The sequence below is a fragment of the Rousettus aegyptiacus genome, unplaced genomic scaffold (genome assembly GCF_014176215.1).
Source record: "Rousettus aegyptiacus isolate mRouAeg1 unplaced genomic scaffold, mRouAeg1.p scaffold_m13_p_7, whole genome shotgun sequence".
Lineage (NCBI taxonomy): Eukaryota > Metazoa > Chordata > Mammalia > Chiroptera > Pteropodidae > Rousettus > Rousettus aegyptiacus.
The window spans coordinates 41603263-41629702 of NW_023416310.1; the positions used below are offsets into that span (position 1 = coordinate 41603263).

Consider the following 26440-nt stretch of genomic DNA (forward strand, 5'->3'; position numbering starts at 1 on the left):
TAAAACACTGGTGAAGAAAGTATACGCAGCCACTATTTGGAGGTATGTGTATTTTTTTAATGTTAAAATAAGTTCAATGTATTGTCTACCAGAATTCTGTAGTTCGTATATCTCCTCTGGATCAGTGACACTCAACCAGGGACAATGCTGCCTTTTAGGGACATTTTGTAATATCTGGAGATATTTTTTTGGATGTTACAACTACAAGAATGCTACTTAACATCCTACAGTGAACAGCCCCCACAAAGAATTATAAGGTCCAAAATGTCACTGGTGCTGCTTTTGAGAACTCTGTTGGTAGGGTATGTCTATTCAACAAATTGAGTTGCATTAAGTCTTCACCTTGACATTGAGTTCCTTTAGTCTCATTTAGAGTAATAGTGAAATTAATTTAATTAGAGTTGTGATACACTTATTCTAGGCCAAAATTCTGTCTTAAAGTAACTATTAAAGGAATTTCTGATTATGTTCTTCAGAACATAAATACAGAGATTAGGGGATTTATTTTTTAGAGTTTTTACATGAAAAATTCAGTTGTGTTTATGATGGATAATTTTTTATTTTTCCTATCAGAAGACTTAGGAATATCATGAATATAGCACTGATTAAGCAAATTTCAGATTACAGGAGTCCAATACTAAAATAATATTTACAGGCTTTTGATTATTTATCAAAACTATCTAAACATTAATACTTAAATAGTACTCTTTAATACTCAAATAGTACTCTTGTTTTTCTAGCTTGTTCTACCCATTTATTTTTCATGAACTGTTAGTTCTGTAACTCTCTGAAACTTCTCTGTGAAACTGAAATATAAAACCCTTCGATGGCAAAGTACTGTCTCTGTTCCTGAAATATTTACTAAGACCTAAGAATCCACTGTCTATTTGTTATTGATTTGACATATCAGTGAACAATAGTAGCTTTGGCAGAGTTGGAGCCATTCAGATTAATTGTGAATTTACTGTTATTTTTTGAATCAGCTTCTTCTGTTGCGAGGATATGCCTTCAACCATTCTGCTGATTTTGAAACAGTTCGCATGATTAAAGAAAAATTGTGTTATGTGGGCTATAATATTGAGCAAGAGCAGAAACTGGCCTTAGAAACCACAGTATTAGTTGAATCTTACACAGTAAGTATTTCCAGTGTATGCGGTTTTAAAATTGGCAACCATGCAAGAATCATAAATTGCCTTTCTGCCTTACGATATAATTAGTTATGAGATGTTATTTTGAGATTCTAGTATCTGGAATTAAATTTTCAACATGTGTTTAATAGAATGTAAATATATATTTTGAAAATATTAAAATGGGGGTTACATTGTCAAATAAGTTTGAGAGTCAATTTTGCTTTACTGCAGGACTTCTCAGAGCCTTTGATGTGCATGACTATAAAGAGTATAGTATACCTGTTTCTCAACCTTATTTAACTACAGGAGTCAACATTTCATGGGACTGGTAGTGTTTTAAGAAATACCTTAGGAAGTGGTCATCATAGAGTAGTAGTGCTTTAAATATTCAGTAGGTGGCAGTCTTTCCTGACAGAGATGTCAGAAGACACATGTTAATGTAAAATTGTAGCTAATGAGGCTTGGAACCTTGTTATCGCTTACAACAAGGGAATTGGTCTACCTTAATTTTTAATATACTGCCATCTTAAGTCTATCATATTCATCTGGGTATTAAGTAGCTTCAGATCTTATCTTTGATCTAGTTACTACTCAAATTACATTGAATAATAGGTAGTAAAAGTAAGTATTCTTAAACCATTTGATTCATGTAAGCTCTGCATATCACAAATATGTGAGAAATAGTCATTTTAAAAATAATTACAAATTTTTATAAGTTATATTGTTTTATTTTTCAAAGATACTGATCCAAAGAGTCAATAATACAGTATTTTGCAATGTAACGATCTCCAGATTTGCCCTGGGGATTTTTTCCTGAAGCTTCTTGACACTTCCTCTAGATTTATAATTTTTCATATACCTGACTTGTTCTGAAGAAAGTAACATGTGGCAAAGGATGAGGGAACTAGAACTATAAGACATGTTTTATTAATGTCCTCCTTTCTGAGAGAATTTGAAGTAGGTTACAAAATTATATACAGCAATAGGAAGAAATCACAAACTGATGAGTAAGTGAAGAGAGATGAGGGATAAGGACAGATAAAGGGTAGGATAATATTTGATACAAAGGAATGAGAACCATGGTCGTAACAGTTCCTAAGGGTAGGTAGTTCCTAGGGTAGGTGGCCCCAATGTGGCCAAGTAGCCAGAGCATCAAGAGAAGTCACACCATCAGAGAGGCTGGAAGTGTGAGGTGCAGAGATTTTGCTAAAACTCACCAGACAGTTTTATTTTTTTAAAGGTAAATGTTCAGATCAGTATCTTTTTAAAAAATTTTTTTTTATTTTTTAAGAAATTTGATACAATTTATAAAAACAATTCCAGAGTTTTTGAAAAATATTGCTTTGTACATACCTTTGTAAACAGTTGACAGCAAACATGAAGTAAATGTTTTAAAGAACTTGTTTTGTGGGACTTTTGTCATATTGGAAGGTCGATTTTGGAATCTAAATATTATTATGATAAATAAATATACTGTTAGAAATGTTAATGTAAAACTAATTCTGGTATCTCATATAGAAATGTGTCCCATGCCAGCATGTATAAGTGTGCTCGTTACTTAGTTCAGTACAGCGAATTATGTGGTAGTTTAAAAGAGGGAGTTTTTCCTTAACACTTTCATTTAATTAAATATAAATATGATGTGACTTAAGAGTTTTCTGCACAGGGTCATATGGTAATGATATCTGAGCTGTTGTTTAAATCGTATTTGCTTAATTTAAAACTGTATTTATCTGTTATTTAAAATTTAATGGGACCTACTGAGTAGGATACAACAGAATTGCCTAATAAAAATAGTCTAGATCAGTGTTCCTTAAACTTTTTTTATCATAAAACATTTTTCAGATTGAATGATTTTATAGAAGTTTCACACGTGATGTAAAGAGTTTTGATGGCAAAATAATAAAGTTTCACAGAGTAATTGGTGAAAGAAATTATTTAAAATTTTTGATTGAATGTGTTTATGCTACATGGTAAAACTATCCATGAAATCACTAATATTTGTTAAAACAATAAGATAAGCAGCATTACCACCAGCAGTAATTCAGATGTAATCGTTGATCAGTGCTGCCTGTTTATGCTTGGCTGCACACATCAATGGAACATCAAGCTTTTATACATTAGTGAGCTCTCCAAGAAAGTCCCTATATTTTGGGTCATGGCATACCATTTTTAAAAGCAGAACAGAGTATGATAATGAAAACAATTACCAAGATTTATTTTACTCTTTTTTCTTTTTTTCAAAAATGTATTTTGAGAGAAATATGTTACTGATAATGATTTTGATTATAGAATAGATGTGTTTAAAAGTACTGTGTTCTAGAAAATGCCATAAATTTTTCAAATCTTTTACGGACTAATACCTTTTTCTTGGTCGCTAGCTCCCAGATGGCCGCATCATCAAAGTTGGAGGAGAGAGATTTGAAGCCCCAGAAGCTTTATTTCAGCCTCACTTGATCAACGTTGAGGGCGTGGGTGTTGCTGAATTGCTTTTTAACACAATCCAGGCCGCTGACATTGATACCAGGTATGTTAGAAATGGTGGTTTCAAAGTTTATTTATCATAAATAGATGAAATATGAATAGTTAGAATGACCAAGTTGTCTATTGTCTCACTCATGTTTTTGAATAGATAAGGCAAAATAATGTTGATGGGGTGGCACTGGATGTTCAACATATCATTGTGTCCCAAAAGCCACTTTAAACTTTTATTCTGAAACAATTTAAAACTTAAAGTTGCTAGTATAATAAAGAGAACTTGCATATACTCCTTATCTAGTTTCCCATTTTACTAATTTTAATGTTCTATGTTTTTGCTTTATCCTTTTTTTTCCAGCTATTTGAGTGTAGGTTGAGTGCATAAATCCTCCTTATTCTTTAATATTTACTTTGTACTTCCTAAAAATGAAGATAATCTTCTTTATAGCTACAACACAGTTATCAATATCAAGTTCAGGAGATTGTTTACCGATACATACTTTTATCTACCATCGTATTTCAGTTTCGTTCACTGTCCTAATAACGTCTTTTATGTGGTTATTTGTTCTCTCCAGTAAAGAGTCAAAATCCAGGATCATATGTCATGTTTAGTTGGCACGTCTGGCATGTCTCTTAGCCACCTTTTGTCTGCTGCCGTTCTTAGTCTCCATGACATCAATATATTTGTAGAGTGCGAGCCAATTATTTTAGGAAGTTTTTCACAATTTGGGTTTGAATGATTCTCATGATTAGATTCAGGTTATACATTTTTGGCTAAAACACATCTGTGGTATGTCCTCAGCGTCTCACATCCAGAGGTGATGTCTGTCTGTTCCTTATTGGTAATGTTAGCGTTAAGTTTCCTGTTTGCTTCACTGCATAGTTCTTCTATTTTTTCCTTTCCTAATTTGTAAGTAATTCGTGGGAAAATACTGAGGCAACGAAAGTCCCCTGACCCTCATCAAACCCTGCCCCCATCCATTTTAGCATCTACTGATGATTCTTGCCTAAATCCATTTTTATTGTGATGGTCGCAAAAATGCAATTTTCTAATTCTGTCACTTCTTTTATGTTGTTTATCTTGTTTATTATCAATGTGGATTCATGTTTATCTTGTTTATTATCAACGTGGATTCATGATTTTTTTTCCAGTGGATTATAATTTATTACCATATTTATTTTAAATGCTCTAAATTCCTGATATGGCCAATATGAGCTCCCTCAAGCATGAAGGAAATATCTGTATCCTTTTATGTATCTCCATCTTTTTGTTTTTTGAATAGGTAGAACATTAACAGTATAGTCAAAACTACATTAGAAAGCATACTTAGAAGCATTACCCTCCCTCTCTTTGTCTTCCACCCTCGTCCTCCCTCTTTATAGGTAAATGGTCTTACTAGTTTCAGGTTTATCCTTTCTGTGGTTCTTACTTCCTCTTACACAAAAGTTAATATAATATACTATAAAAACTCTTTTGCACTTTGGGTTTTGATTTTTTTGTTCGTGTTTTGTTGTTGTTGTTGTTGTTTTGCTTAATATATCCTGAACAATCCCATTCCATTTCCTAAGGATTGTCCTCATTCTTTTTTCCAGTTATATTCTTTTTTTCAGTGTATACATATCATGGTTTATTCAGTGAATCTAGTTATTTAGATAGATCTCAATGTTTGTGTTGACAAATACTGCTGCAATTAATAACCTTATGCATGCTGTATTTTTGTATTATTGGGCATGAATATTCTGAAAATATTTTTAGAGAGGGAGTTTTTCTGTTGAAGGATAAATGCATCTAGTTAGGTTATTGCTCCATTCCCCTCTAATGAGGTTACACATTTCTCAATGCCCCCCAATAATATGTGAGGACACCTGTGTCCCCACAGCTTAACAGAGTTTGTCAACTTTTTTACTTTTATGACAGTCTGATGAGTGAGAAATATCTCAATGTAGTTTTAATTTGCATCTCTTTCAAGAGCGAAGTTGAACATTTTTCTATGTTTAGGACCATTTTTATATCTTTCTGGTCATAGCTTTTATATCTTTCTGGTCATAGACCAGTTCATAGCTTTTGCCTGTTCTATAGAATTTTTATAATTTTTTTCCCTCAATTTTTAAAAGTTCTTTTTATACTAGCTCTGTGTTATCTGGTACAGATATTTTCTTCCAATTTACCATTTGTCTCTTGCTTATGGTATTTTTAGCCATACAAAAATATGTTTTTATTTAGTTGTACAGAAATACTTATGTAGTCTTTTTTATTACATATAGAGTTTCGTCATAATCAGAAAGTCCTCCTCTACACCCAGGTTGTCAAAGAATTCACTCAGAAGCATTTTGTAAAGCAAACTTGTTTGGTTAACCCTGAATTTAAATACCCGGCTAATTTTTTTCAGTGGCTGGGGAACAGGATAATAATGGAAATTAATAAAAGTAGCAATAGGCTTATTACAAGGTATAAATCTAATGAAAGATGATCAAAAATCTTATCTAGACTTCATAATTATGGTAAATTTTCATAATAGGAATGAGAGAGATGTTTTTTTTCTTCGATTCAATAATAAATAATAGCAAATAATTTTTAAAATTCCATTCCTGTTGGAGGTGATTAAAGTTTTGGCAAGTTCAGTGCTCTCTGCATAGACTTGACATTGGAAAGCAGCACAGCTCACATTTTGTTTGTTCTACATATTGAAAGCATACATGTAAATACAGGCTCGTGGGTACTTATCACATATAACCATATTTCAACTGCTTGGCTTATGCTACACTCAACGTGCATACTTCTGCAATTAACCACACTGTTCTTCCAGAAGCTAGGCTTACAGGAGCCTGAGCCATTGAGAATCTGGAAGTAAAAACCTGGAGGCCAGTTTGAATTAGGCCAAAATGGATGTGACTTAGCTCCTAAACTTTACTGTGAGAGAAGTTCTTCAAACCCTCACTCAGACTATATTACTTTTACTGCATATGCAGTTATTTTAGATATGATTGTCTGGTATAAGAAAAGCATGTGTAAGGAAGGAAGAGAACTGCTATAAGAAGCAAATACATCAGTCTAACGAGAAGTAATAGCAAAAGCTTCCAGGCCAAGGAACAAAAGGGAAAATTACAAAAGGCAAATGGAAAAATTGAAACAAACTGGAATCAAAGTACAATATGGTTAATTAGAGTAAACAAACATATCTTGGGGGCTACCGGGAAGCAATGTGATGACACAGTCCAAACACTAGAAGTTTGTAGCGTAAACTGTGGTCATTATTAAAAGACGCAATTACATTTGCAAGAAAGTGTGTCATGTGCTTTAGAAATATTTTTATCAAAATTATAACATTTTATATGTAAAGAGGGTTTGGTATTAAATAATGATAGTAATCACAAACGTTGAGCCTGGTGATTTACATGTAAAATTTTATTTAATTCCCCCCAGTAACCCCTTGAAGCTGACATAAATAACAGGAAGTCTGAAACTCCAAATGAATACCTATTGTGTCTTTCTAGATCTGAATTCTATAAGCACATTGTCCTTTCCGGAGGGTCTACTATGTACCCTGGGCTGCCGTCACGGTTGGAACGAGAACTTAAGCAGCTTTACTTAGAACGAGTTTTAAAGGGAGATGTGGAAAAACTTTCTGTAAGTATTAATCAACCGGTTTCCAACTGTTAACATACTTTTAAAACCTTATAAGCTAGCTTGAGAATCTTGACAACCACCAGAGGGCGCAAGAAGTCTTCCTGAACAAATTCCTAATGTATTTTATAGTCAAGTACAGCCTTCAAGAGATAAGAAAAGGTAAATGATTCAAGGTAAATAAATAGCTCTGTTCCAAAATGGTCAGACTGTGTGGTTATCTCTGCATTCATTGGATGGAGACAACTAGGTCCAGGGCTAAACATTCTGGCTCATCTGTAACAAACAGCCTAAAATTTTGGTACCTCTAGGAGCATGGGAAGGAACCTGCTACAGTATAGAGGGATAAATGCCCCACTTGGGGGTGGAGTTTTGTTTGTTTGTTTGTTTTTTAACTTATTTTTAGATATGTAATCAGCTTTTAGCGCTACTCTTAGACTGTCTCATATTTCTGATTCTAGGTTCTTTTCTGACTTTTTTGCATATATCTTATTTCCCCAATCAAATTGTAAAACATCATGTCTCTAATTCTTTTGTATCCCCGTTAACGATCATAACTTTTGAAAAGACTTTAAGTGATAGTTGTTGACGTGTAGAATTGAAAGAAAATTTTAAGCTAGCATGTAATAGTTGATGGTTGTTTGACATGGATTTTTTTTCTCCTACAAACTGGACTATGTGATATGTACTATATGCATTCAACCAAGAGTCATTTAATTCCAAATTAATCTCTGAGCTTTTTCTCACTGACTTTGATTAACTGTTTTGATAGTGAGATAACATATTACAGAGGACTGAACATATTAGAGACATTAATGTTACATCTCACGTGTGACTTAAATTGTTGAAATATGATTGAGTATGGATATATACATTAAATAAATTAATACTGAAAAGGAAGCATGTTGTCTAAGTACTTGGCTCGTTTGATTTTTATTGAGTTATACATATATTTAAAATCAGTTTCAGGTGGTCATTTAGTACTCAGGTATTTCTTGAACTCTTGGGTGCCAAATACTGGTCTAGGTGCTGGGACAAACAAAACAGCAGTGAACAGAAACCAAACCCTGCTTTTAGTTATGAAGGATACTTTGTCAGTAGTAATAAGCACCGTGAAGAGAGGTAAAGTGAGGTGGGGTAGAAGGTGGTGGTGGTTGGGGAAGTGCTGGGCTCCTTCGTGTTGTGTGGTCAGGGAAGGCCTCTCTAATGAGAAAACTTTTGAGCAGAGACCTCAGTGGAGTGAGGAGGAGAGAAAGGGAGTGAGCTAGCCATGTCACTGGGGGAAGAACCTTCTAGGCAGAAACAGCAAGTACAGAGGTCCAGAGTTGCTGGGAGCCCAGGTGCGGCTGGAGCAGAGTAAGCACTGGAGGGAGAATGCTGGGAAGGGAGGTCAGAACGGCAGGGCACAGGTCTTGTTCAGCCACAGTAAAGAGTTCGGCTTCACTTGTAGTGAAACAAAGCCTTGCAAGGATTTTGAGCAGACAAATGACAGGATCTGACTTGTTTTTAAAGGATCATTAAGTCTGGTATGGTGAATAGACTGTTGGGGGTGAGGGAGAAGAAAGGTGGATGTAGAAAGATGCATTCTGAGGGGAGGGAGGATGTGGTAGAGGCTTATAAAATAGAGGAGGGAAATGGTTGTGTTGGAGAGTGGAAGAAAGAGAAGAGACCCTGGGATTGCCAGGTAGCACTGAAGGGCTCAATTGAGGCGATAAAGTAAGATGCTGAGTTTCTCTCCTCTAGTGTTCAGTTGCTTTGAGGGCACATGCAAATAGAGAGTTGATCACCTGAGTTGGAGTTTTGCCAAGTGAGAGGGAGAGGACAGAGTCACTAAGGATAATGTCATGAAATGATGGAGAGAGCACACACACAAACGTGCAACAAGAGCAGGTATGACAATAACCTCAGGATCTATAGGTGACTTGAGCAGAGAGTAGAGGATGGAAAATAGCCTGATAGGAGTTTTAGAGGGGCTGTGGAGTTGTGAGGAGGGAGAAGCCTCAATGAAGACTAAGAGTTCCTGTTACCAAACCTTCAGAGTTAGGAAGGTACTGAGAGAGAGAGAAACAAAAACCAGCCGAGAAAGCTGCAAGGGCAGCAATGTCTTCGGGGGCTGGCCAGGCCTCCCTGAGAACACTGTGGCCAAATGATAGACCTGTGCCCAAGCTGGCTGTTTTGTAAGTACAGTTTTATTGGAACACAGCGAGGACCATTCTTTTACATGAAGTTACCTACTGTCACATATTGCCCGAGGTACCAGAGAGACCTGCAAAGGCCTAAGTATTTACTATCTGGCCCTTTATAGAAAAAGTTTGCCTGGCCCTAGCCTAAGAGCAAAACAGTAATTCAGAAAATTAAAACAGTCTGTTAACCTCCGAATTGATTAGTAAGTTACTAGTGTCTTTTTATGTCATATATTATCAGATCCTACAGTTCATTTATGTGACATAAAGACGGTTTAGTATGACAGTTACTTCGCGCCTCTTTGCAGGATTTTTGACACTGTAAATAAAACTGCTACATCATTTTAATGTTTCTTTTTCAGGTGTTGACTGACCATACAGACTGTTAGACAATGCTGGCTAGAGAGTATAAAACTTTTCCCACTTGTCTCTGTTTATTGTGTTCACTTTTTCCAATATTTCCATGATTTATTTTGATGATATTTGGTCTTTTTGATTTTGAGACTATTTCACTTGAAATTGATATAGTACAAAGTGAGCTTTGCTTATAAGAACTTAAATTTTACTGTGTTCCTTGGGACTGCAGTCATAGCAGTGTTGGGTACTAATAATAATGATGGGGGGACAGGTGTAAATCAGGTGTGTGCAGAGCACACTGGGGATGGATGTGTGATAGCCTAGCTATGAACTTTGGGCAAATTACAGAATGTCTCTGTACCTCAGATACCAAATCCTGCTATCCCACTTAAATCACAGGGCTTTGGGGAGAATTCAAGAGAACATACAGGTCATTTTTATAAAGCAGAAACTACTGTGCACATGTCACATTTTATCATCTCTTTCTCCTTCAGAAATTTAAAATCCGCATCGAAGACCCACCCCGCAGAAAGCACATGGTCTTCCTGGGTGGTGCAGTTCTAGCAGATATCATGAAAGACAAAGACAACTTCTGGATGACTCGACAAGAATACCAAGAAAAGGGTGTCCGTGTGCTGGAGAAACTTGGTGTAACTGTTCGATAAACTCCAAAGCTTGTACCCATCAAATCCCTAACGCTTTCTTTTCTTCTTTATTGCCAATCTTTGAACTCATTCAACTCCAGGACCTGCAAGAGGCTTCTCTGTGCCCTTTGACTGAAAAGATTGAGTTTTATTCTGGTGTCTTGGGAACCTTTAAATTTTTTGTTTAAGTGGGTAAATGTGACCGTTTAATTCAACTTCCTTACAAACACAACGAGAGGGCAAAGGGTCCCTGTCTGCTGCTTTGTTTCTTCAAGTAGGCATTTAGGTCATTCCTGTAGGCTTCGTATTTTCACTTTTCTGCTCGGATGCTGCTAGTTTTAGCACACTAGGTGGTATACCTTTATTAGCATAAGAAAAAAAAACTTTTTAACAGGAGCTTTTACGCATTATTGGGATTGGGACGGTAAAGGATGGGTGGGCAGCTGCAGAACCCTTTATGGCATTTCCTCTGTAGTGTGGCGCTTTCAGCAATTACTGGTACAGATTTAAGTACCTTAAAAGCTCTCTGGTATTAACATTTTAGGGAAATGTTAGGCTCTGAACTAAAGTGTTTTGGGTGGCTTTTTGCGTTGGGGTGAGGGGAGGTCTTTCGATTTTGAGTTTTTGATTTTTGAGCTTTTCTGCTCTGGGGTACTTAAGATGAACTTTATTTACAGTACTTGATTTTGGCAGGTTTCCTTCTACTTTTGGTCTACCTGGAACTGTTTCCATATGATATAAAAAACAAGGATAGTATTCCATTACCATGTGGCTTAGGGATTTGTTTTTTCAACCATGTTATCTGGGACTGGACTGCCTAGAATGGAAAAGTAACATTTAAAAAATGCATTTGGAAATCAAATTATAGATAAAAATGTGCTTAAGAGCTGATATTTTTTAAGTGCTTTTTTTTATACCAGAAGCATTAAGGTAACCCAGTGCCAAGTACCATTCTTGTAGATTACCCTTTTATGTATGACCACTGCTTACTTAATAAAAACAAGTACATACATAAAATTACTGGCGGTAGGTTGTAATTGTTGGGTAAGAAATATCATTGAAATATGGGACTTGTTGCCAGTTGGGTAATATTCATTAGTTTTTTTGTTCATTTGTTTTGATTTGAAACCCGGAAGTGGAGTAAAATTTGACTATTGAGAATGTTGGCCAAAAAAAAAAAAAAAAATCAAGATTTAAATTTGTATCTGTACTAAAAAAATTAATCATAACTAAATCTCAGTCATCTTATACTTGAAAGAAGTGTTGTCGGTAATTTGTAAATGTTAGCAGACTTTCCTGCCTGTGTCACAAAAATCATATTTATGAATCTTGTCGGAATTGTTTAGTATTTGAAAAATAACAAGTTGTACTCAAGCTTGAATCCTTTATAAATTTGAAAAATAAAGTAATAAATTGTATCATGCTAAGTACAAAATAGATTCTGGAAAAAAAAATGTTTTGGTTTTTTTTTTTTTCATTTCAAAACGTTCTTTAAAAGGAGAAGCGTTTTTGTAACTGAAATTGGAGAAATTGTTGGAAATTGTTTGCTTTCAAGTCTCTTCTGTGAGAAAAACCTAAAAATCAGTTTATATGAAACAAGCAGCAAAAGTAGGTTATGTTCAATTATGCAGCTTCTATTAATATTAAGTATTCTCTGTTTTACCTCAGTTTGAACAAATCAAAAGTTTGTGTGCATGCTGGACATGCTTCAGGACATGTGAATAGCGTGTGAATAACATCTAGATTTTAGGCACATGAGTGTCAGAGTCACTTTAGAATACAAAGTGACCTAAAACGTGTTCTTAAAAACCCCCCAACCTTTTGAGCACTGCACTTGCTAAAGGATATAAATGTAGGACCAGTACCTGCTAGCTGTTCATTTCAGGTAAATGGATTGACTCTTGGCCTTTGGTCATGATTCTAAAATATGGGGGTAGAAAACAGCAAAGAGTGGGATGGGCTCTTAAATAAAACAATGAAAGAGCATCTATCATTTGTCCCTTGAATGTGGAATTTGATTTTAATTTCATGATCTAGTAGCAAACGTGACATTAAAAGGGTATATTTATAGTATAATTTTAAAATTGCATTTTATAATTTTCCTATCCCAAGGTGAAATAATGCATTCAGTAATTTGGGGGTAGGGGAAGTATTGTGTTTAATTGGAGTTTTCTGGTTTGCATCCCTTAATTTTTTTTTGTTAATTTTAAAAGAGATCCTCATTTTCAGCTCTTGAAAACTTACTTAAATTTCCATAATGATTAAAATTTTTTCCTTTTAAAATTAGAATTGCCAGTGCTTTTATCTTTGAGAAGGATTTCTTAGAAATAGGTCCAACATTTAAACATTTTTCTTTAAAACGTGGTATTGGATGTTAATTTTACACAGTTCTGAGTACTGTTAACAATATCTGGAAAGTATTGAGAGATCATGAGAAAGTTAAACATTCTGAAATTTAACATGAGTACACTTCTTTTTAATTCCAAGAAAATAAAACCAGATTTTTCAAAGTAAATTTGAATTTTGTTTTTGTTTTCCTCTTAATAGTCGATCTCTTTGGTTTCATTTTCTTGCTAATGCAAGATGCATCAACAACTTTATGCTGGTTTTTAGGCCAAGTTCAGATCAGTGTTCTATTTTTTGACTCCCCCACCCCCCCCCAAAAAATACCCTCTTTATTTTTGGTATAGTTTTAAATACATTTAAAAAAAAAATAAAAGCAAATTACAGCTACAGCTCTATTAGAGATTTCTTTCCTGAAAAAGACTGTTTAGTTTCCCAGAAGATACACAGTGGCTTTCACAGGAGTATGAATGGTAGATAGACCTGTATGCAATATGCCTCTTTTCAAGGATATTTAAGCTCATCTGCAGACTTTTAGGCAATTATCTTTAATAGAACAACTAAAGAAGAATGAAAATTTCTTAACTGTTCCTTTCTTTTATGCTCGCCTTTGAGGATGGGGGCTGGGGAGTAAACTTGAGTGTTTTTGTTTTTCCTTCAGGAAGTTGGATGCTTGAACCTCATTGCTCCCTTCACGGCCAAATCCCACAGGCCTCCTGAGGTTCACCTCTGATGTCTTTTATTTAGTCTTCTCTTATTTGCCAGAAGTATAGGGTGACAGCTCCCTCCATATGTTACAGAGTAAGAAAATACTGGGAATTGCATAAAGTGGCATTGTGGGTGGAATGAAAGTTTTAATATTTTTCCTTTATCCACGAACTTTGACTGTGGTACAATCGAGTGCATTTATTAGATGTACTCATTTTAAAACCATCAAAGAAAGTATCCAACTAAAGTGAACCATTGAAGATTGATTTTAGCTCAGTATTTAATATGCTATCTAATCTTGGACTAATTAGCCAGCTGCCCACAGTACCTGGGGTATTTATAGGCGCATTTTTTCCTCCACCTCAAATTCTGTGATCTATTAAAAGATTGAAAATGCTACACCGAAGGTAAGTGGAGGAGGTGGGGGGAGCGACCTGGGAAAGCATATTCGTACCTATTACAAGTATCCCAATTTATATTATGTATAGATGTAAATATCTGAATAAGGGGAATCCATATGATTTCTGTCCTGGGCAGAAGAGAGTTTCTGTCCTGTCCCATATCCGCATTTAGTTCCTTCCACCCACTGGAGAAAAGTTGGAAAGGACTCAGCAAATAATTCCCTTGAACTAGAAGAATTAGTATTTTAACTATATTTGTGTTGACCATTTGAAAGGTTTGAGTTTGGAAACAGCAGAAACCAATCATAAGAATAATACAGTATAGTTTTCAAGTCCAAGGTAGACTCCTGAGAATGGTTCCTTTTGCCACTAGCATCAAGTTGAACTTACACCTGGCAGACCCTTTTTCAGCAAGATTAGTGAAAAGAAAACTTGTGAGCTCCTTTGCCCTTCCTTGAATAGCTGCTCGAAAAAGGGGGCCCCAACTCTCAAGAATAAGAATTCTATGCATACAAAAGATTATTATAAATATTTGAATTTTAATGTATTTTATATTTTGATATATTTGAGATTAATATCAAATAAAGGTGTACATTTTAAGTAAGTTATGAAATTCTGAAATTAAGACCAGCCACAATATTAATCTGTTAAATGAGTATTTTGACATGCAGGGGTTGGGATATATTTTAGACATAAAATATGCACAAGAAAATTGGAAGGCCTGTCTTACTTTAGGAAATCGAATCCAAAGATTTCCTGAGTGAGAATTTACTAACTGCTCTTATATTTTCATATTTCATGCCGACTTAGTATTTGAAGAGTAAAAAATTTGGGCCTTAACTGAGTGAGGCTCAAATGTCAAAAATAAGTTGATAATATATGACTATTTGATTTGAAACCTTCAATCTACCTACAAGTGTGTGTGTGTGTTTTCTTAGATCTACATTTGAAGGCTTCTGGCATTACATTTAAGAACTATTGAAAATGTAGGTTTGGAACCTGAAACTATGATGACTAAGTACAAGTCAAAGGACCTTGAAATTAGGGCATTTTGCTTGTTTTGTTTTTACTTAATGGTTTAGGTGGAATTTAAATGTTAAGTATCCTATAGGAAATGATGTGGCTAGAGTATAATTACCTAAATTTTTTGCTGCTTACGAGAGATCCACTTTTAAATTAAATGCATGGGGGTGACATTGGTTAATAAAATTATATAGGTTTCGAGAGTACAGTTCTATAATATGTCATCTGCATGTTGCATTGAGTACTCTAAAGTTTTTAAATAGATCATTTGCCCCTCAGTGTCTTTTTCAGTGTGAAGTCAGAATCACATGCAATGTTTTAAAAGTGCAGCTTACTGAGTCCTGTGCTGGACCTACAGAGTCTGACTCTCGGGCCTTAGGGTTTGCCTGTTTTCCAGCTGCGCTGAGGGCTCTGACCGCACCAAAGGTCTGGGTCCCCTGGTTCTTAGCGGGACAAGAAGGTTCAAAAGTATGACCACTCACCGGACCCACACATGTGTGCCCTTACCCTGCTTCTCCGAATACTCGTGGAGCTTTTAGCAAACAGGTTCAGATATGCAATGGGAACAAGCCTTGGAAACCAACTATGAGAAGTGTTGGTTGGCCAGTGTGCTCACCTCTACTCCACCCAAAACAAATCCTCAGTTCAGATGGATGATAATATCCTTAAAATGCAATATGTTCTAGAAAGGTTAAAACACCATCAGTCATTTATACATTTGTGAACTAAGAAAATCCAATGACTCAAACTGACACCTAGGGAAGATTAGCAGCTCTGAATGAAAGGAAGGTCTGCAAGTGTGACTTAAGAAGTCCATTGGGGAAAACAGACTAGAGGAAAAGTAGAGACGTTATTAGGGCAAGGTTACTTTTTAGAGACTTGTGTAGATGGGAGTTGGGTACTGGAAGTGGTTGCATAATCAAAGCAAACTGCTAATTTCAAAATCATTTTTAGAGATGTTTGCTCCTCACTTCTGACTTGCCTGGTTCCCAGCTCCCTGGGCTCCAGCTAGTACAGCTACAGTTCAGCCGCTGGATGGATTAAAGTGATTAGTCTGGCCAAGGAACCCACCTACCAGATGTAGCTTTACTTCTGAGAGGAAATACCTGTATTTCAAGTTCCGTGCAACTGACATACAAATGAACTTTTGGATGCAATGTAGAGACCACCTATATATTTTTCTTTCAGGTTTTTTTTTTTTTTTTTTTTTTTTTTTTTTTTTTAGTATAAATTCAGTTTACTCTGAAATTTGGAAGTCTGTGGAATTGTTAAAAATTTTAGTTGATAGAAGAGAGAAAAGCTTCACCCTGCATTTTTTCAGACATGGATAAGGATAAGGAGAGAGGAGGGCATGCTGCCAATATATATTTAAAATTAAGTGGCTGCAGGTAGGTACTTGAACAAGAAAAGTAACCGGCTGCAGGTGAGTATATGATCGAAATGAGAAAAACGAAGTAACCAGCTGCAGAGTAAGGAGGTAGTTAGCATTTCAGGGCAGGATTCCTCTCTAGGAAGGAGTTTGACGGATCTTCTGGGTGAGTAGGAAATAACTTTTATCTCCTGAACCTAAATCTACAGCCCATATAAGTAAGCTTTAGAATTATCTCTGGAGCAGGTGTAGTTGATGGTGGATGCATTTTCTTGCCGTTCGTTTGCCTGTATATCTCATTTCTACTGTTTTTACTGTGAAAGCTTAACTTTTCCGTTTCACTAGAGCACACAGCAAATATCCTTCAGCCCTTTAAGCACTGCACTACCTCTGTCGGCACTGTTAGTTGATATCGGTTATCAGATGTTTAGAAGACTTGTTTGCTCTGAATGTCCTGAAATTTCTTATGACTTAAAAACTGACTGAAAAAAATCTAACGGTGCCATAAAATAGAATGTTGTTCATAATGTAGGTTTTTTGGATATCAGCGTTTGCTATTTGCCTTTTCTCAAACACAGATGGAGGTGGTACTAGGAAAACTATCTTCTGACAGCTACTATTCTTTTAAAATGGTGTGACAGTTTTATGTTTACTTCTTTGGTCTTGGTTAATTCTACCAATCTCAGAAAAGAGTTGGCTGAAAGTGATCTTTTTTCCATTTGATATAACTCTTACGCTTTTTTTTTCTACTCATACCATTCAAAAGAAGCTAAAATTTGTGGCGTAAGCCAACAAAAATCCTCTTAGGTGCTTTAAAAACAATAAGGCTTCCTTGAGCTTTCTAAATGAAAGTTTTCTTTGTTTTGTTGCACTTGTGGGTCTTTTGAACATGTGAGGGAAAGGTTTATGTAATGAAATTCCCATGTTTTAAGAGTCTAAAGAGGTTTGGATTTCTGGCACTGGCTCCCACTCCCAACCCCACCATCCAATCATTGAGACTAGAGAACTTTCGAATATGTCCCAGATCATAAAAACTTGCTGTTCCCAAGTTCTCTGAAATGATAGCATAAAATGAGATACTAAAGAGCACCTTCAACTCTTAGAGGGCAAGATTTGCTTTGAGGTGACCTAAACCAAAGGGTAGCTCACTCCACTCTGATTTTATGCAAAAGCTGTGACCGAAGATAAAACTTTTCCCACTTAATTTCTGTACAGTTACTTTCAAGAATACATCCTGTTTTCTTCAGGCTCGGGCTTGTCTGCTAAAATAGTTAGTTGTGAGACAGGGAATGAATTGCATCTGCAAAGGCAGGACAAGTTTGGGAGAAGAGATAACCCCCCTCGCTTGACTCGCAGCTGCCCACCCCGCAAGGAGCAGAGCTTGCCAAGAATATCCACACTGATTTATGGAGGAGAAATGAGGAAGCCATCTACCCCCAGATATCCTGGATTTGTGACAATATTGCTGTAAACTATTTCCATTTAGACCACGAGAGAATTCTGAATCTCCCAGGTGTTCCCTCTCGCCCACCTTCACTCCCTTCCTCTCCTAGCGTTTCCAGGAGCCTCAGGCTAGGGGTTCTCAAACTTTGAGGTGCCTAAGAATCTCGTGGGAAGCTAATTAAAGTGTGGATACCTGGCTCCACTCCAGAAATTGAGGTGACACTCACGGGCTCTCTTGCACTTGGAAAAACATCAATCAGAAACAGGCAAATGTGTACATAATTAGGCTACAGACTAAATGATAAAAAGCTGAGTTTATTTTTCCAAAGGTTTCACTTAATTGGGGCTCCAGGTGGTCATCTGCCCACTCTCCCATCTTCTCCCCCCCCTTTTCTCTCCTTTTCCTTTCCCTCTCCTTAAATTGAGCCAACAGGAGTCATCAGGCCCTACATTAATTACAAGGAGTCATATGGACAGCGGTAACCACAACGATGACACAACAGAAAGCTGCGTTGGTCACTATTTATTGAGCACACGCTAAGTACCAGGCACCGTACCGTAAGCACCTTCCTAACATTCTCATATAATTCAAGTAGGAGTTATTGTCTTCACTTTAGAGAGAGAGAGAACAGACTGCAAAGGTAAGGTAACCCGAGCAAGGACTCAGAGCTAGGAAGTTGTAGAGGCAGAGTCGAACTCAAACCTCTCTCCGGCTCTACAACCTTACTCAGCCTTTGCTTCCACACCCTGCAGTGGTTCTGTGAGACGGTCATCTGATTCCAGTCTGTCTGTCTGTCTCTCGCAGAGCCTTCATCTTGACTCCACCCCTCACTCAGAGGCTTTGGGAAAAGCACTAGCCTTTTGTGTGCCTTAATTTAACTCTGGCAGATGAGTAGAGTGCCCCTAGCATGGAGTGGCTGACGTCCCAAGTGCCATTAGAGAAGAGCTTTGATATGAAGTACCTCCCAAGAGCTTGCTCTTCTGTTTATAGCAAACCTTTCCCAGGAAGAAAATTAAGTGGAAGCTCTGGGAATGAACAAATGAATGGCCTGTTGGCCACAGGCATTTAAATACGGAAGAGATTGTCACATTTTAGGATTTATCAAGTCTGAACTTTTTTGCCTAGCAGGTGTTCATTCTGGTCCCAAGGCTCTCAATTTAGATCAGAACTTGACAAATGACTCAATGGAGTTTTCAAAATCTCCACTCAGAACAGGAAGGCAAGAAATGGAAAGAATGTCAGTTATTAAGGTTGCAGTGGCCCTGGAGTCCAAATGGACCTTGGAAAGAACACTTGGGGAGGGAAAACACTTGAATGGCTTAAATCTGCTAAGAACTTGCCCTGCGTGGAATGCTCCGAGAGTGGCCAGGGTGGGAGCAAGTTCTCAAAGCGACTGTGATCAATGGGGGCAAACTAATGGCCGGCTGCAGAGGCCGAAACGTGTAAAAGGGCGTTGCTTTCTGGAAGATAGAAACTCTTGGCCCTATGCAGAGCAGCTGTGTCATTTAAGCAGCAGCTAAGTTCCTGATCTGAATTCAAGGATGTTTCCCAGGTCTCCACGCCCGGGAATAGCAGTGGCTGTTGTTTAAGATGGTCATTATTGCTCACATCCCGCTCTAGCCAGGAGCAGAGGGAGGAGCCTGGATCTGGGTCCCCTGTCGCTGCTGCAGGAGGACACAATTAGTGGTTAGCCTATCTCTAAAAGCCCTGGGGAGCAACGAGTAGGAAGGAAGGAAGTCGCGTAGGATAAACAAAACAAAGCAAAACCAAAAGAAGCCACAGAAAGTACTTCAGATGTGCAAGAATCTGTAATTCACATACTCATGGGGTAGTTGAGGGTTAGGACCTGGAGTGTTTTCACATGAAATGGGGATACCAAGAAAAAAGTCATTGGGTGGGTGTAGAGCCTGCCTCGGTCTAAAGAGGTCTTGGAAACATTCTTCTTATGTTTCTGGATGTTTATACACATCAAGACCGATACGTAAATTGTTTAAAAATATATCTAGCAGGTTTTACTGTAAGGTCATTCACATTGCCAATTTGCCTTTAGATTTCTGTGATAGAATTAAATAGTTTATGATTTTGTTGAAAATAATTCATCGCTTAAAAAAATGGTTTGAAAGAAATGAAGTTGCCTCTGGCAAACACTGTTTTAGAGTGAAAGGGCTGGCACCAGGTGACCTTCACAATTCACTGCTTTTATAATATTAAAAGATTCATAGGGATCAATACTATGTGCCCCACTTCAGAGATGGGGTTTTTTCAACATCTTAATGGCCCTTTCAATGGAACCGAACAAACACCTCTGAAAAGTAGGAGTGGTGGGCATTTTAACAGGCTGCTAAATTATCTCAATATCAAGTAGGCCAAGGATTACAAAGCCAGTTGGTATGCTGCCGTTGGAAGTGTCGGCCTTGTGCAGCTGTTCTGGTGAGGGGCTTGAGGGCTGGTTCGCAGGGGAGCCAAAGTTTTTGCAAGTTTTGTACATGTAAATGTGTTACATGAATTTGAAGATGATTTGTCAAGTTGAACTTGACAGTGAACCAAAAAAAAAAAAAACCAAAAAACCCCCCAAAATAACAAAACAACTCACGCCAGTGCTTCAGTTTGTGCAAAATAAGTATATTTTGAAATTTCATATGTATTAAATTTGTAGGAAACAAACCTGTGTTATAATCGTTTGACCAATAATGTTTACGTGTAAGGCCGGGGTCCCACTGTTTAAAAATCTCAAGCTGCATTTCCTAAATGAAATGGTGACAGGGGTGAAGAACATTCTTTATATAGAGTGGGCCTCAAAATTGGTCTGAAACCGGTGACATTTAAAATCACCCGTATTTGCATTAAAGTATCTGAGTTTTGAATTTGAAGAGGTTAAGGATTCTATGGGGTTCTAACCTGGATGAGAGCAGGCATGGGGTAATATATTTCTCCAAGGGAATTCTGTGAAACTCAAGCCCCAGAAAAGACACTTTAGAACCCAAGTGTACTCTGTGGTCCAGAGTCAGGGAAATGCTGCATAAATGTTCCTTGTAGCATTTTAAAGTCTCAGAGCTGTCCCTCAGGGAGGAAACCAAGTGGACTTTATCCAGTGCGAAGTCTCTCTTATTGCCGCCTTCCCCTCCCTCCCTCTATCCGGCCACCCACCACCTACTAATACTATGCAAAGCACATTCTGGAAAACCCTGGTCCTAGCCGGTGGCATGGACACACTAGCTGTGGCCAATTCCCACTTTTCTGTGCCCCTTTTCCTGATATGTAAACAATGGGTGTCAAGGTGATTAAAATAGTTGATTACTCACAGTGTCTTTTTCACTTTAGAACTAAGACTTAAGGGTTTTATAGATTTTTTTTTTTTTTTTTTGATATTAAGAGTAAGCCTTAGAATGCCAGGACTACAGCAGACGAGACGGTGACTACAAGGCAAACACAGTACACTAACAAACACAAAGAAAACCTAGAAACTAGGGATCCCCTCTGGTTTGACTGCTCCCATTGGTGCTGTATTAGTGGACGTTGGTCTTTGTGCTTGTGGCCACCAAGAATCTTTTGAACTCTCATCCCATCTTTAGGGGTTTCTCTACATTGTAAGGGCTGCCTCCCTGAGACAGAAGTCACTAAATCGCCCTCTCAGTCTTTCTTGCAGCGAAGCCTTTCCTGGCCAGGGGGCAGCAGAGGCCTGGGCTTTCGGGTGTAGGTGAGCAGGGCACCTGGTATCCAGGGCCCAGTGTCTGAGGTGTGGGCAGCAGAGGCTAGGTCCAGAAGAAGAGGTGGCAGGAGGCCTAGTTCTTGCGTGGACGGCCTCCAACTGGACCCTGTCCTTCCTAGTGCTTCTGTGAGCTTCCAGGCATCCCTTAGTCATTTCTGTTTAAATCATCCAGGGCAGGCTATGCTGCTTGCAGCTAAGTGCCTGACTAACATAGGTTCCTCCTGCCAAAAATGGCTAGGATGCAGTTCTGTCTTAATGAAACTGGCGGTTAGCAAGGAAGGACACTGGAAGTAGTTCCAAATGTCTCATTCAGTGATATAGTATATGTTTATTCTCTTAGATACCTGGGGTAAGAGCTGTATACCACACATAGCAGAGGCTGGCTCAATATTTGTCAAATTGAAGACAACTTTCTTGTTCAAGTGACAGGCCCCACTCAGTCCCCTCCATTTGGTAGAGTGAGAATCTGACTTCAGATTTTCATGGGAGCCGAAGATCAGAAGAAGAGCAGAAAACGTACTCAGCCATATCCTGGTGAGTTATTGTTTTCACTCAATGTGGTAAGAACACTAAAATCCTAAATAAAAATTTCAGGAAATATGGAAGAATTTATAAATAATTATGACAAGGCAAATTTGCAGTAGGGTTTTTCCCCACTTCTTAGAGAAACTGGGGGTAGAGTGGGAAGTGGGGTTGGAGAAGGATGAGAACTTTTTTGCGCCTTCTCTGAAATCAAGAAGTGTTAAAAACCAAGAAAGCCACACTGAAAAGTATTTTCCTTGATGTCAGGAAACTGTGGAATTATTTAACCAAATAAAAACAGATTTTTAATTCACTATCTGTTATGGGCTTAGCCCTCTGCTGGCTGCTATAAGGAAAATTGCAGTAATATTTACTTTTTCCGAACCACTTAAGAGTAGCTTGAGACATCCATGCCCCCTTATCTCTCCTGTCTCAGTGTGTCTTTCCTAAGAACAGGATATTCACATACATAGTCACAGTGCAGTTATCAAATTCAGAAGTTTAATACTGTTACAATAATTTTTCTGTTCTATGCTCCACATTCCAAGTTTGTCAACTGGCCCAATAGGGCCTCAAAGCATTTTTCCCAGCAGAGTGCAGAATCAAATCCAGCACCTCATATGACAGCTAGATGTCACACCTCTTTTGCTTTCTTTACTCTGGAGCAGTCCTCAGCCTTTCTTTTATGACATTGAAATGTTTGGAAAAACAGAGGTCAGTTATCTCATAAAATGTTCTGTAATTTGGGCTCCTCAGATGTTTCCTCTTGACCAGGTTCAGGTTATGTAGTGTCGGTCACGAGGCGTCAGTGATGCTGGGTGATGGCCATGTGCTTTAATTCATTTTGATCACCTGGTCAATGTGTGGTCAGGCTTCTCCACTGCCTAGTTACACTTTCTTCTTTCAACTAATGAGCAACCTACAGGGCCATAGAACCTGGCTTTTAAGGGACTGGGACATACCTCGTTAATGGAGGAGGCTGCAGAAGGCAGTGGTGAGAGCTGGCTTGAGTCTCAACTGTGCCATTCACCAGTCGTGTGACATTGGGCAAGATACCCAACCTCTCAGATCCACCTTTCCTCATCTGTAAAGTGGGATAATTCTCTTCCAGTGTTGTCGAGAGGATAAAGAAATACACAAGGTGCTGGGCGCATATGAGGCATTCCATAAATGTTAGGGCATTTCTCTTCTTCCACCTTTTCAAAGTTACTTTGAGGATAGTGTTCTGTTGATCTTATATTGTTTCCAATGCTATGAAGGGGCATTAAGGACAAGCAAGTCAACCAAAGCAACACTTATGGAAAGAGGCAGCAAAAACCAGGTGTATGATAGAGGCCCAGCGGGAAAGTGGCGTTCTCACTGGAAATGCCAGGAGCAGCCGGGGAAGTAGCAACACCACAGCCATCTTGAGGTCCATGGTCATGTTCAGCCTGAGAGTCAGCCTTAGGGAACATGACCATTGGGACACAGATCCTAACACTGGCCGGGACTCTAGGACTCCAGCGTTGTCATGCCAAGGACCTGGGGGTTTCCCCCTCCCCCGACCAGGGATACAGGGCAGGATCTGTTCTGCTGCCAGCCACTTGTGTGTCCCCGGGGAAAACTACCCATCTTCTCCATTTCCCCAACTGAAGAATGAGGGGTTTTGACCAAATCTGTAGCTCTCAGTCCAGGCTGGTCATTAGAATCAGTAGGGGAATTTTAAGAACATGCCACTTCCTAGGCCCATCCCCAGATGAATTAAATCGGAATCCAGACATTGGAATGTTTCAGAACTTCCCCAGGTGATTCTAATGTAAGTCAAATTTGAGAATCACAGGCCTAAACTATCCTAAATGTTCTTCCTAGCCTTATGTTTTATGAGTCCATGAATGGAATATTCTAAGGAACTAAATTTTCTGATGAACTTAGAATTCACTTCCAGAAATGTCTTCTTATTTCTATTCCTATTTTTGAAAACATTTCTAAAGTAAATAAGTCAAGATAATCTTGAAGGTCCTTTCAACCTTAATGTTTCTATGGCCACATGAGAAGGATATTCTGAGGAACTGGGGTTTTCTGGTAAATTAAGAATTTCACCAAAATTTATTTTTCATTTTTATTCCTATTTTGGAAAACCTCTGTATTGTACAATTTCCTATCTAGGGATAAAGGGACAGTAACTTCATAATATTAAGCCACAACATACCCTTTCTCTAGCCAGGGCAGACATTACTAATTGATGGTGGTACTGACCTGTGACTCTCCTTTAAAATCTTTCTCAATCCTAGTCAGCCATGACCAATCAATCAACACTTGAAATGAAACCTGTTTTCCATTCTGGCTATGGTGAATTTAGCTTGATATTTCTTTCATAATAGGGTGTCTTTCAGGGCCTCAACGGCAAAACTCTAAACAGCTCTTCATCTACCCCAACGTCAAGTGCATAGGACTATAGAACAAGGGGTGCGTTGAGTCTGGATAAACTTTTGGTATAAATGCATATAAATTTTTATGAAAGTACATTTTGCTGCCATTTACTTCTTTGACTTAACTTGAATACAGAGAAGCCAGTTCTGAGGACATAGTAAGGCAGAAGAGCCAGAGTTCCAATCCCGATTTTGCCAATAATGAGTTGGTCACTTTGGACAGGTTACCCAAATTCCCCTCTTCATGGCTCAGTTTTCTTCTCTATAAAATGTGGCTAGTAATACTATCTACCTAGTAGGGATTTTGTGAAGTTTGAATGAAATAACAGACAAACGTCCAGGGTTTGACACACAGGAACTCTCACCAAGTGCTACCTATTTACCTGGTTTATATCATTAATTAAAGGTTTTATTAAGTGAGCATAAATTCAAATGGCAAAGAAGTGTTAGAGGTGGTAGAGATAATAGAAATAGCTATGTGGTGCTGTGCTAGTGGGAGGGACTTATGAATCTGTCCATCTAAAGCGGGTGTTGTCAGTGTGGTGTTAGTGGCAGCTGCCCACATCTGGGGTGTGTTCATGTCCATCCAGGGAACTCAACAGGAGCTGTGGTGCCCCAGAAGGGGCATTTTGGAAATTGATGAGTGTGGTTTGGGGTTGACACCCCCACTGGCGTTTGGGGACAGAAAGAAAGCTAGGTGTCCTGCAATGTTTGGGATTGTCCCATACAACAAAGAATCGTCTCATGTCCCACATGACTTTTGAATGTTCCCCCAGATTAAACTCACATTTATGAATGTCAATCAGCAATACTGAGAACATAATAATTCTGAAAATAAGTTCTAAGAAGTTACCCCAAAAGCCTGGTAATTTAGAAGACTATTCCATAGAGAGAAACTTAAACGAAAAGATCTTGTCTGAAAATTAGTGATTTACTCATGTAGTGCAGGTTGCTGGCCCTAGGCGTTGAATGTCTTACTAAAGATTTTCCTGAAAAGGGTTTCAATGCGGTAGGGCAGTGACTGTGCATTGAAACCAACTGAACATATGTAAAAGATCTGAGATTTCTTTGAATAGATCTTGAACCAAATATAAATTAGCAGACTCATGAAATGCAAAGATCTCAGTGAATTTTATTCTCCACCACTTGGCCTCTTTCAGTCTATCTCCTCCCGGATACAGCCCCAAGTTCTTTTAGAGTACTTTAAGTGCTCTTATCACGAGGGCATTATCCCAGTTCATAAAGTAGGGAACATCCCTGAAGCCATACCTATAAATAAGTCCCAGCTCATTTAGGACTTTGGCTCTGTAGCTTGTCTTAGTATACAATCTCTATTTTAATTATGGTTATTTCCTTTCTCTCATATACAGATAAGTGTTTTCTGCTATTAGTCTAACACTAGCTTTTATCTTAATGTCCATCCTCACCCTTTCATTTTTCTGTTCTTGTCTAAACAGCTTCTGATCTTGTTGCTCCTCTTAAACCTGGACGCTTTCATTGTCAGTAGGTGCGGGCAGCTGGCTGCTTCATTCTATCCTACAGTGCAATCGTGCTTGAGCGTTTATATTTTGAAATACATGTTACTTGATGATACATTATCATCTTTTTATTTTTTCTTTGTTAGAGGAGTGGTTCTCAATCGTGGGCGGTAGCGGGGAACGGTGGCAGGAACGCTTGACGATATCCGGAGACATTTCTGGTGGTCATGTCTGGGCGCGGTGCTGCTGGCACGCAGAGGGTGGAGGTCTGAGATGCCGCCACAAGAGTTACGTGGCCCCATGTCAGTAGTTCTGAGGTTAAAAAATCCCATGTTAGAGTTATTTTTAATTTTTTAAAAATGGTATAGATAGCTTATACAATCTGTGAATTCTATTTGAGATATTAAAGAGAGTTTACAGAATATCTATAATACCAACAAGCAATAAACCACCGGCATAAAGCAGAATAACTGGAAGTAGCGTGGGAAGACATTGCATCCCCCGCTTCCATCTTAGCCCTTGAACTAATTATGTAAATAGAGAATGACTTTAGAGAAGTTTTCTGTCCCTTAATCTCATGTGGAAGACAAAGGTCAAATGTGGAGCTGTGGCATATCT

At 38.0% G+C, this 26440-nt stretch overlaps 1 protein-coding gene across 1 annotated transcript in view; it reads left to right on the forward strand.

The window, feature by feature from the left end:
* ACTR2 (actin related protein 2) overlaps window positions 1-12932 on the forward strand; it is a 31689-nt gene extending 18757 nt beyond the window's left edge. The window contains exons 6-9 of the mRNA XM_016159841.2: window positions 984-1133; window positions 3512-3657; window positions 7104-7236; window positions 10268-12932. Of these exons, the coding sequence (XP_016015327.1) occupies window positions 984-1133; window positions 3512-3657; window positions 7104-7236; window positions 10268-10438 (600 nt within the window). The 3' untranslated portion in view covers window positions 10439-12932. The remainder of the gene's footprint in view (window positions 1-983; window positions 1134-3511; window positions 3658-7103; window positions 7237-10267) is intronic.
* The last annotated feature ends 13508 nt before the right edge of the window (window positions 12933-26440 follow it).